This window comes from Aotus nancymaae, unplaced genomic scaffold (genome assembly GCF_030222135.1).
Source record: "Aotus nancymaae isolate 86718 unplaced genomic scaffold, 86718_ANA_hifiasm-v0.15.2.pri h1tg000006l, whole genome shotgun sequence".
Lineage (NCBI taxonomy): Eukaryota > Metazoa > Chordata > Mammalia > Primates > Aotidae > Aotus > Aotus nancymaae.
In genome coordinates, this window is record NW_026988417.1 from 56,752,194 (window position 1) to 56,764,812 (window position 12,619).

The following is a 12,619-nucleotide window of genomic DNA, read 5'->3' on the forward strand; positions in this document are numbered from 1 at the left end:
CAGAGTGTTTTAAAACTTAGAATAATTCCACATGCCATTTTTAAATGTAGTATGATGTGTGTTCCCTCTTCCCCACATGGAGTTATTATTGTAGTAGAGCAGATATATATAACTTACTAACATCCAAAACGTTATAAAAGCAAAATGATAATGTTATTTAAAAACCACAGGAGAAAAGATGTGGCATTCATTTTATTGTCTTTAAAGAGCAGAAATGTCATATAACTAAAGTAAAATAATCATGATCAGCTGTTGAAAAATTTAAAGCAAATAACAAAAAAAAGAAGGCATGAAATCTGCCTGGAGGAGTATAAACTATTAAACTTGTTTACAGCACTATATAGAAAATGGGGGAAAGTTGAGTTGAAAAATGGTATAACTGTAGAAATCAATGGGGGTTATGGTTTTACTTTAAGAAGAAAGTTGTATTTATTTTCCCAATTGCATATCTTCGTAGTTTATTGATATCTTCTTTTATCCATTGGTCGGTGATGACATTATTAATATTTCTATGAATATGTGTAGAATTTGTAATAAATGAGTTAGGGAAAAAGCATCTGATGGCAGCATATTTAATTCTTTAAGTCTTACTTTTTAAAATTATGTTTGAGCCTTTATCTATGTATTTATCCTTTTAGAGTTTCTCATAAAAGTCAGATATTAACTCTTGCCATCTCTTAAACTCTGTAAGTGCTGTTCATGAAAATCAAATTAGGCTTTTCTTGAGCACCCTATTTAAAATTGCTAGTTGCTCATCCCACTCCAGATACCCTTCAACCTAAGTTGCTCCATTGCCCTAAGCATTTTGCACATATAATATAATTCATGTATTTATTATGTTTACTGCTTATTTTTGTCTCGCTCTGCATAAGAGAATTGACTCTCATTTAATATAGTGTTTGATGTATGCCAAACACCTAGAAAGGCACCTGTGCCTGATGAATTAATGAACGAAAGAATGAACTTCTAGTGATAAAAATAGCTAAAAATTGCTACATGCTTTTCTGTGTACTAAGCATTGTTTTAATGACTACATATGTATAAATTCATCTATTCTTCAGAACACCCCACGATGTCAGTGCTGTTATAATCCTTATTAAACAAATGAGAAAATAAGCCACATAGAAGTGAAGCAACTTCATGGTCACTAGCTAGTTGGGTTATATGACTAACAAGTGGCAAAATCGGGGTAGCAACACAGTCTATCCTGCTTCTGAGGTCATGATCTTACCCATTAAACTAAACTACCTAAAGATTGTAAACCTAGACTTATGGGGAAAAATTGTATTTTCAAAATAAATAGCTCTCAGTATTTTTAATGTCTCAATACACATGAAGGATTATGCCCCATACATCTTGAAAATAATGCCTTTCTAAGGGAGGCTGGAGAGGTAAGGATGAGGATTGCCGGCAGTTTTCTGCAGGCTAGCTGTAAAGCATCCACTTTCTAACCAGCCTCTGACACCACTCTTGACAACCAGCACCTTGATTTGACTTTTGAAAAAGTCTCCAACTTCTCAAGATGTCAGTTTTCTCATTCTAAAATGTGGATTCTGGAAAATAAGCTAATAAATGTCTTTCTCCGTCCTAGTTCCATGTTTCTATAAATTGAATTCTATGCTCAGATGTAAAGGGAAAGTATTGACAGCAGAAAGAGAGAAGAGCCTTTTCCTGTACCAAATGCTGGTCAAGGCCTTTTTCTATTTGAACTTTAGTAGAAATTGCACAGGGTTTCTTAATAAAATAGAAATTAAATGAAAGTTGAAAAAGAGATTGAAGATAGAAAAATAAAGGCTTTTCCAGAATCCAAAATGGCCTTTGGATTTTTGCTACAGTGCTGGGCTTTTTTGAACAGACCCATGAAATTTTTACGTCTTTGGCATACTTGACAGTGGATGGTCCACATTTGCATTTCAGATCACAAATTTTTTTATATCGTTTTTCTGTTCATTAGATGATTTTTCTCCTTCAACCCTCACAATGGGGACATAATTTCTGGCTCAAATGCCCTGCCTTATCTTTCTACACTCACTTAGGGAGATTGTTTCTTTCCCAGATTTTATAGTCATCATAATGTTAATCATATCAAAATCTGGTCAATGCTGACTTAACTATACTATCACCTTAAAAAAATAAAATCTCAAAATATCTGCATGTCATTGGGACCTTTATATTCTGTTATTGAAAAGTAAGATAGTACAGCCTCTTTGGAAATCATTCTGACAGTTTCTCAAAAGTTTACCCATAGCATTACCATATGACACAGTAATTCCACTCATGAATATATATCCAAGGAAAATGCACATAAAAATTTGAACATGAAGGCTCAAAACAGCATTGTTGGCAATAGTCAAGAAGTGGAAATGATTCTAAATGTTCATGAATTGATGTATGGATAAATTAAATGTAGTATGACTATGCAGTGGAATATTATTTAGGAAAAGGAGTAAAGCACTGCTTTGTGCTACAACAATGGATAAGTGTTTTTAAGTTACGTTGAGTGAAAGAAGCTGATCACAAAATATACAAACATATTTTTAATTTCATTCATATGAAAAATCCAGAATAGCCAGATCTACAGAGACAAAAGGTAGATTAATGGCTGCCTAGAGCTGAGATGGCTTGGGAGGAAATGGGGAGCTACTGCTAATGAACTTAAGGATTTTTTTTGTTTTGATTAAAATGTTCTAAAATTGATTGTGGTGGTGGTTGCATAACTCTGTGAATATATTAAAAACTTATTGAATTGTATACTTTAAATGGGTGATTTTTATCTTATATGAATTATGCTTTATTAAGATATATGTATGGATGTATGTGTGTCTGTTGGTGTGTGCGTGTGTGTGTATATATATATATACATAAAATCTCCATAAAAATGTATCATTTTACCTAGAGTAAATATAATCAAAACTAATTAACAAACTACTCTCCCATTTTGCTAACTGTTCATTGCCACTATTCTTTGGTTTTAAAATGTGCATGTATTAACAAAGCACACAGTGATGGTGGTTAGATTAAAGGAAATTATGTATGTATGAGTGTTTTGTGGTTATTTTCATAGGTGATGAAAGCTATGTTCCAGTATTAAACAGAAAATCAGTATTATTCTATATGCAAAGATTTTTGAGCCAATATAAAGTAAATTATTTTTTTTTGTATTTACAAGATCTATGAAGTTTCAAACCAATCTATATGTAATAACAGAGGACCTTAAAAACAGATATGTATTTGTAACCAATATATTGCATAGATAAACAGGTGGTTTTATAATTAAGATTATCTGAACTTCTTATTAAACTGTATTGAACATGAACTGCTAACAGTACACAATTGGTGTCTTATTCCTTTTATAATAATGTTTTTAGTATTCCACTGAAACATGGCCAGTAAATGTGCAATATTCTTAGTTACCATTATGAGGGACTCTGTATATTACAGTCTCTCCACTGTCTCTGCTATTAGCTGGAAAAATGCTGGGAGCAACGGCAGCTACTATCAACAGGGAGCCATATTAATTATTTGAAATGTGCCTCATAAGAGGAATCAGCAGAGTTTATTACAAGTTGAATATTACTTGAAATGGGAAGGTTACTCCAACTGTTATCATAATCTATGTATCATTAACTTTCCTTGTTTAGGAAAAGAGATTAACAACCCTGTAAATTGCTATAGTAAACGTATAAAATATACAACTGCATATTCCCATTGTAGAAAGAAAGTGAGTCCTCCACTCCCACTCAAACCTTCTGTATATAAAGTAGCTTTAGAAATTGAACTGACTCTATAATTATGCTTCCTTGCCTCAAAATCCTATTTGCGTATTATTATCAGTATACAAACTATGGCTACTTTGAGCATTAGATGATTCTTTTATATTTAAGCTAACACTTTTTCAAATCAGCATCTTGGCCTTAAAATTAACTTTACTTCTTTCATCTCATAAGACAGAAAGTATATTACAAATATATATGTTAACTAATAGAATGCTTTGCAAGGAACACAGAATTAATCCAGCTACTTGCTGTTTAAATTGTGGTTAGTTGTTTTTTCATTAAATGCAGATAGGAATACTTTTGTACTCAAGTAGTGGAGGTGAATCTTAAAGGTAAAATAAAAATCAATCATAGTTGTAAAGTGATCTAGATAAATGTTTCTCAAAGTGTTATTTGTACATTGGGTACCAGTGTGCAGACTGTTTATTACTGAGCCGCACTGAAGTAGATGCAGATATTGAGAGAGTTTAGAAATACTTACAGTAAATAAATAGACAAGATAATATTTATTTAATCTAACAACAAAAAAAAAGGACTTTTGTTTTATATGTCTTTTCTTTGATTTTTTTTTTTTTTACTTTTCCTTATAACACATTTTTATTGTGTTTTTAACATTATCACTCCACAACAAATTTGTAATGAAACAATAACAAAAAAAAAGAAGAAACAGCTCAGATTATTAGAGAAGCACTGCTTTAATTGAGTGATGTTTGGATGACACGTTGTTTTTATGTTTGGGCAGATATGTTTACACTCTATAATTTAGACTACTATTTTAGTTTGGAGTGAGTGAGATAATGTGATATCATAAAAACAACTTTTAAAGGGGAAAGACATACCCACGATGTCTTCTTAACAAATTTTTTTTGGGTCCACAGGGCAGGCACATCATGGACAAGTTTCATACATTTCTCCACCAATTCACCTTGACTCTGAGCTAGAAAGACCGTCTGTTAAAGGTAAGTTTTCTTTATGTAAAGGAAAAGTAACTACTCATTGTTTAGTGAAAGCAATGAATCAAATTAAAGATGGTTGTACACACGTATGTTGTAATACAGTGTCTGTTCAAAAAGCAGGGGTAAAATGAAGTATGTGAGTAATCTGCAGCTAAGGCAAGTCTCATTTATAAACAAAAATGTAAAATATTTCTCCAAGAAATATTTGTAAATCAAAATACAATGGCTTCAATAAATGAATATTTGTAGAGATTCAACTAGTGGAGGACTAGGTGAATACCAATTTAGATTTAGAAATTACCAGATAACCATTACATTTTTAGTGGGACTCTATTTTTCTACTATCATATTTTTTTTTACATTAAGATATATTAATCTAAGTCACATTGACAGATTTTTTCCCCTTAAAAAAATATTTTATTATTATTTTTAAGTCATTTTTGTATTAACATCATTTAATTTTTAAAATATATATTAAAATTATGTATTTTTAAATTGATGCCACCTGTTTTAGTTCGAGATTTTTGTAAATAATCATGCAAAATAAAAATTAAAGGTAACATTTACTGTCTCATAATCCAAATACAAACTTAATCCTTCTGCTTTTAAATAAATATTTATCAATGATTTTCAAAATGTTTCTTAGTTCTCAAAGCCGATATGTGGACATGCCTTTTAATTTTGTAAATAGCAAATATTACAAGGTTGACTTTTTGGTTTTAAGTAATGCAATATATTTTCTTATATTTTCAACAGTATTCATTACTTAATAAAATAAAACTGACTTTTATGAACATGTTTTCTGTATAGGCTATTTTCTCTCTTAGGAGTTTCTTATCTCTTCTTGTCTAATTAATATGTTTCTACCAACGTTTCAAGGTCCTGCTTTATGTTAGTTTCTCTATTAAGTTTTCCCCGACTGTGTGATAGGGTGGACCTATGAGCACATGTCAGTTTTCCAAATGCCCCCTGAGCTTGCCTCAGTTATTAAACATCTAAGACATTGGATTTTATTTTGTGGCACACATGTTCCTTTCCCTTATCTGTATGCTCCTTGAGGGCACAGAGTGGCACGCTTGTTATTTTTCCCCAAGTCATTGGTCTGTGCTTTGCACTTCACGGAAACTCATTCAATGATTTCTAAGACACTGACAGTGAAGGTGACAGCCTAGATCCTAAAGGATGCATCTGTGCTTTATTAGAGAAAAGGGGAAGAGAAATGATACACGAATCACATGAAGAGGAATAAAAATGAGACAAAACATAAATATGTGAAGGTATTTTTAAGGAAGTGTGCTGGATGCACAGTAAAAGGGGAGCAGTTCTAGAGGGAAAGACTCGAGAGAGGTAGCAAGGCAGATTGTGGTGGATTCTGTATCCCATCCAAAGAGTCTGTTTTATCCCAGATAAAAACAGGAAATATTTTAAATTATTTTTCCCCATGTCAGTTGGATGTTACATCATAACACTATCAGTTCTAGATATGAGAAACATATTTCTGGTGTTAGTGTAGGTGATGAGCTGATTGGAGAAGAGATTGGCAGAAGGAGGCTTTTCAGCAGTTCAGATAAAAGATGATGGGGAAATTAGGAGAGTGTCCCTGGCAATGTGAGGATCTGATAAATATTTTGAAGAGACATGACATTTGAATGAATAGATACAGGGAAAGGGGCAGAAATGTCTCTGTGGTTTCTATATTGATTAACTGCTTGGATGCTGCTATGGTTTGAATGTTTGTATCCCTGCCAGAATTCATACTGAAAGTTAATCCTCAGTGCAACTGTATTAGTATTAAAAGGTAGACCTTTAGGAGGTGATTAGGCCATGAGGGCAATGCCCTAATGAATGGATTAATGGCATTATAAAAGGGCTAGAGGAAAGTAGATAGGTTCTTTTTTGCTCTTACGCCTTCTCTAATATGAGGACACAGCAAGAGGCACCATCTTGGAAACAGAGAGCAGCCCTCACCAGACACTGAATCTTCCAGTCCCTAATGATGGGCTTCTCAGCCTCCAGAACTGCAAGAAAATAAATTGCCATTCTTTATAAATTATGCCATCTCAGGTATTTTGTTATAGCAGCACAAATGGACTGAGATAGATGCTTATGACATAATTGCTCATCATGAGAAATAGATAAGAATTATAAATCAATGCATTGCCTTAGATACATTAATTCTTGGTAGAATGTTCCTACCAAACTTGAAAGATAGAGTCCTACTTATTCAAATTAGTGACTTCAATAGAATTCAGGTCCTCATACATGATCCCAATATGATTTGAGAGAGTACTACTTTAAGGTCATGGATAAGATAGTATAATTATCTACTTCAAAACTTAGTGACTTAAAATAAGCAATATTTATTCTAGTTTTGAGAGTTGGTTGATGTCTACTGACTTAGCTGGGACTGAATGTTTTATAGTTAACAGGCTGGTGGTTTTGCAGAGGAAGTGACTCACTCACATTTTTGAAAATTGCCTTGATGTCTCTGGGGTGATGGCCACATGTCTCTCTCATCATTCAGCAGTTTGCTGTCATGTTCCTTGATGTCCCACTAGCCAAAGCAAGTCACAAAGCAAACTCAATTTAATAGAGCAGAAATAGATTGTATCACTTGATTAAGGAGCCACACTTCAAAGGACCATGAATATAAGAAGAAGAGGAATTAGAACAATCTATAAATTACCATAGGCAGTCATATAAAAAGTAAAATAAATGTAAAGTCAACAAGACAAAAAAGTGACTGATAAAGGGATTTTGAAGCTAATAAATGGCCAGGCTCAGTGGTTCACACTTGTAGTTCCAACTGATGGTGGTGGTGACCTGTGTGGAGCAGCCACTGAGGGGATGCCTGCTGCAGCAGGGGAGGTTCAACTGGGGCTGCATGCTCTGCAGAGCTGATAGGGGCTGGGAACAGGTGTCCCCTACCAAGTTAAAGGGGCAGGAACCCTGCACTACTGGATGCAGCTTTAACTTCCTAGTGGCAGCTCCAGACCCAGCCATCCCTGAGCTCTCAGGGGCCCAGGAAGCCCCCGCTGCCACTCCAAGCTTGGAAGTGCCTGATCCTGCTCCATGGCCTCTCCCTGCTCCTGGTACTCACTCCAATTTCAGAGCAAAGTTGAAGCCGGGTGTGGGTACTGTTGCAACCTGAGTGTTCATGTGCATGTGCTTGTGCTTGGGGTGGTGCTGACATGCCAGCCCTCCTCCACCGCCTTGGCCCCCTCTGAAACTTTGACAAGCTCAGGGAGGGAAGCCCAGATTTGGGGGGCTGAGGGTAGCTTGGCACAGGCCTACAGATACCCCTCGTCATGAACAGCCTGGGCAACATGGATGGCATGATGAAGGCAGATTCCTGGGCTGAAAGGGTCAAGTCACTGGTTTAAACCCCACTGTCAAGGCAGGGATGGCCCGAAGCCTGGGGGCTGGGCTACCAGTTCTGGGTATAGTGTGTGGCCTGGAGTGAGAACTTATGGTGCTTTTTTCAAGCCCTCCTCTGGCTGCCCATGGACCAGTTGGCATGCGCTTCCACACTTCTGTGTGGATAAGAACCCCAGACCCAGACTCAGCTGTACTTGAACAGACATTGGGATGACCTGCCTGCAGAAGGGAACTATCCACTTCCAATCTCCTCTCCACTGAGAGCTGAACACTCATAAGGATGACCAGCCTGTGGAGAGAAGCTGCCCACTTTGGGTCTCTTGAGAGCCATTCTGTTCCTCAGTGAAGCTCCTCTCCACCCTCCTCACTGTATTAGTTTGTTCTCACTCTGCAAATAAAGACATAACTGAGACTGGGTAATTTATAAAGGAAAGGAGATTTAATGGATTCACGGTTCCACATGGCTGGGGAGGCCTCATGGCCTCATAATCATGGCAGAAGGTTAAAGGCCCATCTTACATGGTTTCAGACAAGAGAATGAATGAGCCAAGCAAAAAGAGAAACTCCTTATAAAATCGTCAGATCTCATGAGATTTGTTCACTACCACAAGAGCAGTATAGAGGAAACCACCCCCATGATTCGATTATTTTCCACTTGGTCCCTCCCACAACACATGAGAATTACAAGAGGTACAATGCAAGATGAAATTTGGGTAGGGACACAGCCAAACCATATCATTCCAGCCCTGGCGCCTCCCATATCTCATGTCCTCACATTTCAAAATCAATCATGCCTTTCCAACAGTTCCCCAAAGTCTTAACTCATTTTAGCATTAACTCAAAAGTGCATGGTCTAAAGTTGCATTTGAGACAAGACAAATCTCTTCTGCCTATGTGCCTGTAAAATCAAAAGCAACTTTGTTACTCGCTAGATACAATTGGGGGATAGGCCTTAGATAAATACAGCCATTCCAAAGGGATAACTTAGCCAAAATGAAGGGGCTACAGCCCCCAATGCAAGTCAGAAATTCAAAAGGGTAGTCATTAAACCTTTAAATTGCAAAATGATCTCCTTTGACTCCATGTCTCACATTCCAGTCACACTGATGCAAGAGGTGGGTTCCCATGGTTTTGGGCAGCTCCATCCCTGTGACTTTGCAGGGCACAGCCCTTCATAAGCTGGCACTGAGTGTCTGCAGCTTTTCCTGGTGCATGGTGCAAGCCATCAGTGGATCTACCACTCTGTGGTCTGGAAGTCAGTGACCCTTTTCTCATAGCTCCACTAGGCAGTACCCCAGTGGGGACTCTGTGTGGGTACTTCAACCCCACATTTCTCTTCCACACTGCCTAGCAGATGTGCTCCATAAGGTCTCCGCCTCTGCAGCAAACTTCTGCCTGAACATCCAGACATTTCCATACATCCTCTGAAATCTAGGCAGAGGTTTGCAAACCTCAATTTTTGACTTCTGTGCACCCATGGGCTCAACACCACATTAAAGGTGCTAAGGCTTGGAGCTTGCACCATCTGAAGCCACAGCATGAGCTGTACCTGAGTCCCCTTTAGCCATAGCTAGAGCAGCTGGTGTGTAGGGCACCAAGTCCCTAGGCTGTACAGAGCAGCAGGAACCTGGGCCAGGCCCATGAAACCATATTTTTTTTCCTCTAGGCCTCCACTCCTATAATGGGAGGGCCTGCTATGAAGGTGTCTAACATACCCTGAAGATGTTTTTCCCATTGTCATGGTGATTAACATTTGGCTCCTCATTACTTAAGCAAATATCTGTAACAGGTTTGAATTTCTTCTAAGAAAATGGGTTTTTCTTTTCTATTGAGTTGTCAGGCAAAAAATTTCTGAACTTTTATGCTGTTTCCTTTTTAAAACTGAATGCTGTTAACAGCACCCAAGTCACATCTTGAATGCTTTGCTGCTTAGAAATTTCTTCTACCAGATACCATAAATCATCTCCTTTAAGTTCAGAGTTCCACAAATCTCTAGTGCAGGGGCAAAATGCCACCAGTCTCTTTGCTAAAACATAGCAAGAGTCACTTTCACTATAGTTCCCAACAAGTTCCTCGTCTCCATCTGAGACCATCTCATCACGGATTGTCCATATCATTATCAGCATTTTGGTCAAAATCATTCAACAAGTCTCTAGGAAGTTCAACACTTTCCCACATTTTTCTGTCTTCTTTGAGCCCTCCAAATTGTTCCAACCTCTGCCTGTTACCCAGTTCCAAAGTTGTTTTCCCATTTTCAGCATCTACAGCAGCACCCCACTCTACCAGTACCAAACTGTACTAGTCCATTCTCACACTGCTAATAAAGACATACCCAAGACCAAGACTTTATAATTTAAAAGGAAAGGCGGTTTAATGGACACACAGTTGCACATAGCTGGGGAGGCCTCACAATCGTGGTGGAAGCCAAAAGGCACATCTTATATGGTGGCACAGGAGAAAGAATGAGAGAACCAAGCAAAAAGGGAAACCCCTTATAAAATCATCAGATTTTGTGAGACTTATTCACTACTACCAGAATATTATGGGGAAAACTGCCCCCCATGATTCAATTATCTCCCACTGTGTCCCTCCCACAACACATAAGAATTATGGAAGCTACAGTTCAAGACGAGATTTGGGTAAGGACACAGCCAAACCATATCACTCACCCTCCAGTTGCCTGCATACCTCATTCTTCCTGGCTGTGGAACAAGAACTTGAGACCCTTCAGACAGTGGAACTAAAAGAGGTATAACACAAACAGGGCTGAAACATGCCCCACCACTTCCCATGTTATGGGTGATAAGAAGGAGAGAAGAGATGTGGCCCTTCAAGGAACCCAGACCTAGGGGTTTTCCAGGCCAGGGTTATGACACCTACTTTTGGGTTCTGCAATTCCTGGCATCTCCAACCTGCAAGGCACCACTGCATTCCACTCATCCAGATGCAGGTGCCCATAGCAGAAGCTGTGTAAGGTAGATCTGGTTCAGCCACAGCCTCTCATGGAGCTGGCACCTGTGCCAGCACCTAGAGCTGCCCAACCCACCACAGCAGCTGGTAAACCTCGCTGTGTACATTCACCAGATGCCACACTTGTTTGCTCACACACCGTTTGCTGCTCTACATCTGTCTGGCTCTTCGCAGATGTGGGATTTGGGCTGATCGCCTGAACTAAGCACAGCCTGCTGGGCCCAGTGTGCAGAGTGAGCCCAGCGAGCATGAGCAATACTTTGGCAGAATGTGCAGCCAGCCACCAAGTTCTCTAGCTGGTGAAGTGATGCTCCAAATATCCTGTGGCACAACCCTTTGGGCAGCCAAGGCATTAGGATTGCTTGAGACCAGGAGTTCTAGACCAGCTCATGCATCATAGTATCTATGTCTAGAGGAAATAAAAATAGCCAGGCATGGTGGTGCATGTGTGTAGTCCTTGCTACTTGGGAGGATGAGGTGGGAAGATTGCTTGAGCCCAGGAATTTGAGGCCACATAAGCTATGAACATACCGCTTCATTCCAGCATAGATAACAACCCTGTCTCTATTACAATAAATAAACAAATAAAATAGAAGCCAATAATATTAAAGTTCAGTGTTCTAGACCTTGTCTTATCTTTAATGTCTTCTACTACTATCTAGAAGATCAGAAATAAGAACTTCCCAGTGTTTTTATGAGGATTGGGGTAATATAAAATAGAGTCTAGCATCTGGTAAGCCCTAGATTAAATGTGACTATTACTATGTACTTTTGGATTCACTGCTGTGGCATATGGAAGGAAAATGGGCTTTGGAACCCTACAGACTTGCATGACCTTGGGCAGTGTCTGTCTGCCATCTGTAGAACATGGATAATAATGCCATCCCAGCAGGTTTATTAGGATGATTAAGTGAAATAGTACATATCAAGTTCCTAGAATATTTGACATATATCAGACCTGAAGGGTTGGTAGGTGGCAGGCCTTACTAAAAACCTGGCTTTAAGGTGGCATCGCCTTCATAGTGAAGATACTGAACAGGAAAAGAATGAATGACTGTTGTATTAGTCTGTTCTAACATTGCTATACAGAAATACCAAAGCTGGGTAATTTATAAAGAAAAGAGATTTAATTGGCTACTGGTCTTGCAGTCTGTACAAGAAGCATGTTGCTGGCAACTGCTCAGCTTCTGGGTAGGCCTCCGGAAACGTACAATCATGGCAGAAGGTGAAGAGGGAGTGAGCATGTCACATGGTTGGAGCAGGAGCAAGAGAGAATGAGTGTGGAGATGCCACACTTTTAAATAACCAGATCCCAGGAGAATTTGCCCACTACAGTATAAAGGGAGATGGGGCTAAAATATTCATAAGAAATCTGGCTCCATGATTCAGTCACCTCCCACTAGGCTCCACCTCCAACGTTAGCGATTACAACTTGACAGGAGATTTGGACAAGGACACAGATCCCAGCCATATCAACCATAATCCCGTAGTCATTTCTGCTTGATATCTACCTCAAACTGTGCTTTCTACCTTAAAATG

General features: G+C 38.3%; 1 protein-coding gene across 18 annotated transcripts in view; it reads left to right on the forward strand.

Annotated features, from left to right (window-relative positions):
• Positions 1 to 12,619, forward strand: part of ADGRL3 (adhesion G protein-coupled receptor L3) — an 837,546-nt gene that overhangs the window by 584,019 nt on the left and 240,908 nt on the right. For all 18 annotated transcript variants that reach the window (XM_064367447.1, XM_012453251.3, XM_064367451.1 and 15 more), the window contains one exon: positions 4,655 to 4,735. In XM_064367447.1, the coding sequence (XP_064223517.1) occupies positions 4,655 to 4,735 (81 nt within the window). The remainder of the gene's footprint in view (positions 1 to 4,654; positions 4,736 to 12,619) is intronic.